Genomic DNA, 4,742 nt, shown 5'->3' on the forward strand with positions numbered 1-4,742 from the left:
ACTGTTAAACAATAGAATACCATTTATTTAAATATTTTTGGATGTTTTCTACATTTTCAAATATATTGATTTCAATTACAACAGAATACAAAGGGTACAGTGCTCACTTTATTTTTATTACAAATATTTGCACTATAAAAACAAAAGAAATATATCAGGTGAATTGAAATATATAAGTACTGTAGTGCAATCTCTTAATCATGAAAGTAGAACTTACAAATGTAGAATTAGGTACAAAAAATAACTGCATTCAAAACTAAAACAATGTAAAACTTTAGAGCCTACAAGTCCACTCAGTCCTACTTCAGCCAATCGCTGAGACAAACAAGTTTTGGAGATAATGCTGGAGATAATTCTGACCACTTCTTGTTTACAATGTCACTTGAAAGTGAGAACAGGCATTTGCATGGCACTATTGTAGCCAGCATTGCAAGATATTTATGAGCCAGATGTGTTAAAGATTCATATGTCCCTTCATGCTTCAGCCACCATTCCAGGAGACATGCATCTATGCTGATGATGGGTTCTTCTTGATAACAATCCAAAGCAGAGTGGACCGATGCATGTTCATGTTCATCATCTGAGTCAGATGCCACCAGCAGAAGATTGATTTTCTTTTTTCGTGGTTTGGGTTCTGTAGTTTCCGCATCAGAGTGTTCATCTAAGTCGTCTGAAAGCATGCTCCACACATCATCCCTCTCAGATTTTGAAAAGCACTTCAGATTCTTAAACTTTGGGTTGAGTGCTGTAGCTATTTTTAGAAATCTCACATTGGTACCTTCTTTGCGTTTTGTCAAATCTGCTGTGAAAGTGTTCTTAAAACTAACGTGCTGGATCATCATCGGAGACTGCTATAACATAAAATATATGGCAGAATGCAGGTAAAACAGAGCAGGAGACACACAAATCTCCCCCAAGGAGTTCAGTCACAAATTTAATTAATGCATTATTTTTCTAACGAGCATCATCAGCTTGGAATCAGTCCTCTGGAATGATGGCCAAACCATAAAGGGGCATACAAATGTTTAGCATATCTGGCATGTAAATACCTTGCAAAGACGGCTATAAAAGTACCGTGTGAACACCTGTTCTCACTTTCAGGTGACATTGTAAATAAGAAGCTCACAGCAGTATGTTCCGTAAATGTAAACAAACTTGTTTGTCTTAGTGATTGGCTGAACAAGAAGTAGGACTTAGTGGATTTGTAGATGCTAAAGTTTCACATTGTTTTGTTTTTGAGTGTAGTTATGTAACAAAAATACGTCTTTTGTTTATCATTTTTACAGTGCAAATATTTGTAATAAAAAATAATATAAAGTGAGCACTTACACTTTGTATTCTGTGTAGTAATAGAAGTCAATATATTTGAAAATGTAGAAAAACATCCAAAAATATTTTATAAATTTCAATTGGTAGTCTATTGTTTAACAGTGCTATTAATCATGATTACTTTTTTTAATCGTAGTTTAATTTTTTGAGTTAATTGTGATTAATCGACAGCCTTAGCTAAAAGATAGGAAACAAAGGGTAGAAATAAATGGTCAATTTTCAGAATGGAGAGAGGTAAAGAGTGGTGTCTCCCAGGGGTCTGTACTGGGACCAGTACTGTTCAACATATTCATAAATGATCTGGAAAAAGGTGAGGTAGCAAAATTTGCAGATGATACAGAATTACTCAAGACAGTTAATCCAAAGCAGACTGCAAAGTGTTACTCACAAAACTGGATGACTAGGCAATAAAATGGCAGATGAAATTCCATGTTGATAAATGCAAAGTAATGGACATTGGAAAACATAATCCCAACTATACATGTAATATAATGGGGTCTAAATTAGCTGTTACCACTCAAGAAAAGGATCTTGGAGTCACTGCGTATAGTTCTCTAAAGACATCTGCTCAATGTGCAGCAGCAGTCAAAAAAGTGAATAAAATGTTGGAATCATTAGGAAAGGGATAGATAATAAGACAGAACATATCATATTGCCTCTATATAAATCTATGGTATGCTCGCATCTTGAATACTGTATGCAAATGTGGTTGCCCCATCTCAAAAAAGATACATTGGAATTGGAAAATGTACAGAAAAGGGCAACAAAAATGATTAGGGGTATGGAACAGCTTCCACGTGAGGAGAGATTAATAAGATTGGGACTTTTCAGTTTGGAGAAGAGGCGATTAAGGGGTGGGGGGTAGAATAGAGGTCTATGAAATCATGACTGGCATAGAGAAAGTAAATAAAGGAAGTGTTATTTACTTCTTCCCATAACACAAGAACTAAGTGGGGCGGTGGGTCAGCAAGTGAAATTAATAGGCAGCAGGTTGAAAACAAACAAAAGGAAATATTTCTTCACATGGTCAACTTGTGGAACTCTTTGCCAGAGGATGTTGTGAAGGCCAAGACTATAATAGGGTTTAAAAAAATAAAGAACTAGATAAGTTTATGGAGGATAGGTCCATCAATGGCTATTAGCCAGGATGGGCAGGGATACTAAGCCATGCTCTGAAGTGTCCCTAGCCTCTGTTTGCCAGACACTGGGAATGGCGGGCAACAGGGGATGGATCACTTGATGATTACCTGTTCTGATCATTCCCTCTGAAGCACCTAGCATTGGCCACTGTTGGAAGACAGGATACTGGGCTAGATGGACCATTGGTCTGAGCTGGTATGACCATTCTCATCTTCTTAAGTTCACTATCCATCCATTACATGGGAACAACTTTTAGTCCCTGTTGAGTTGGACTGGATTCATGCTGGTGATCTGTAGGTGAAAGGCTATATAAAACTTATTAGCAATGCCCTGATGCATCCATTCCCCAATACATCCTATTGTTACCTCTTTGAGAACAAGGCTTGCTTTTGTAAAAATGAGTTGATTAAATCAAGTTCTGACCTTTTTGGAGCTTACTCAGGAGGGGACATTCTCTCTCTGGACACACAGGCAAGCTCTCAGATATGTTGCTCTCCCCCTTCTTCAAACAAGCCATATGATAAGTACTCCACCCTGCTTTTAAAACGACAGCTGCCATTTACCAAACAAACAGTAAAACATACTAACAACATCAAAATAAAATGATTGTTGATAACTGGCATAATTACTCCAGGATCCTTCTGTAACCCAGATGCTAATAGGGATATATCTCTTGAAGAGATCTGCAGTTGGGTGAGGGGAAGAGGTAGGAATGAGTTGGGTCTGGGTCCTTGGTTTTGTTTTGTTTTTTTTTTTTTTTGGTGTAAAAAACTGATCTTTATTTTCCAGAAATATACAAACTTATTCTCTCATTTCTCCATCTTCTTCTTCTTCTTCTACTACTCCTCTGATGTATAGGACATTGTTACCTCTTATCAAAACTTCACCAAGGCGTCCTGACAATGCACCATCTATGTATTCTTCTGTGTTTGCAAGCTGCATGTTTATGTAGCCATCGACAGACACCAGGTAGCCCTTGTTCTCCATCCCCCACTTCAGGTTCACCATCACTGGCTTCCCTGTCAGCCCATTCAGGAAAGGCTTGGGGTTCAGGGGCAAGCTCATGGTAACGCGGTCTGGCACAAGGCAGCGGTAAAAACAAAAATTACTCGCAGGGTTGCACGGCAGATTCACAAATAGCTCTCCATACTCAGAAGTTTCTGGAATTGGGTGTGGTAGCTCAATAGGTTCTTGTTTTCTGGACTCAGACTCCATGAGGGTACGTAGTCAGGGCAGCTGCTTTGCAAAAGGCAATGTGCACTGTGTGGGTTGGGAGAAGCTGAGTCTCAGTGGCAGAAAGCAGGCTGTTTTCCCTAACTCTGAAGCATTAACTCTTCAACAGGGAAGCTCTGGCAGTGTTAATTATAGAAAGGGGAAATTGGGCGGTAAAACTAATTTCTTTTAATTTTATACTTGGAATGTTATTTGATTTTAATCAAACTTTTAGTTCCATTGTCTCAGCCAGCATGATTTACAAATTCTCCTCTTCTTTGAATGTGATGATAGGGAAAGAGTCATTTATATTTTGCTATTCTCAGTTTTGTATTTTTCTTTAATGGTTTTTTTGAAACTCTATGTATCTAACTGAATGGTTGGTTAATTAGTTAGCCGACGAGCTAATAGTGATTTCAGCAGAAGAGGAGGAAGAATCTGCATGGATTCCAGCTGAAGTGGAGAGAGGATGTTTCAGTGCTTTTGACTCAGCAAACTGTATAGAATTTGGTGTTCAAAGACTATAACTGAGATACAGGTGAACTCAAACCTAAGCTTTTGGGAACTCTGTGTTTCTTCTCACTATGTTTCTGTGGGGACTGGCCTGTTTACATTTAAATTTGTTTTCTTTATTGAGGTATAACTGTGAAGATAATGTATGTGAATTATAAAGTAGGATGTTACATTGTAGAAGTTAAGTTCTTGTTATATTTCTTTATCATCAGATTTTATAAAGCTGGTACTTAATTCTTAAAGTTCCTTCCTTTTATTCCTTTTGCGATTTGATTGTGGGGAGGTTGATCCTGTGCAATCCTTGCTGAAAATCCTAAGTGACTAAATTCTGGGCGTCCAGGTGCTTTCTGTGGGAGTTGGGGTTTGTAGGCAAAGAAGAAGGGCAATGAAGTGAACTCTAGCCCTCCTATAGGTTACATTTGCACTCACTTTTATAGATATATTTCTATATCTTTTCACCCCTTGCCCCACCTAGATTAGTAGTAGAGTTTGAACCCCTAACATTCAGCTATAGGAATAACTAACAAAAGAGGAAACACCATGCATTG

At 37.9% G+C, this 4,742-nt stretch overlaps 1 protein-coding gene across 1 annotated transcript; it reads right to left on the minus strand.

Annotated features, from left to right (window-relative positions):
• Positions 1 to 2,542: 2,542 nt before the first annotated feature.
• LOC119850981 (small nuclear ribonucleoprotein F-like) lies at positions 2,543 to 4,477 on the minus strand. Its single transcript, XM_038390012.2, has one exon. It carries the CDS (start codon positions 3,682 to 3,684, stop codon positions 3,271 to 3,273), a length of 414 nt encoding a protein of 137 aa, XP_038245940.1. The 5' UTR covers positions 3,685 to 4,477; the 3' UTR covers positions 2,543 to 3,270.
• Between the last annotated feature and the right edge of the window lie 265 nt (positions 4,478 to 4,742).

The sequence above is a fragment of the Dermochelys coriacea genome, chromosome 2, assembly GCF_009764565.3.
Source record: "Dermochelys coriacea isolate rDerCor1 chromosome 2, rDerCor1.pri.v4, whole genome shotgun sequence".
Taxonomy (NCBI): Eukaryota; Metazoa; Chordata; order Testudines; family Dermochelyidae; genus Dermochelys; species Dermochelys coriacea.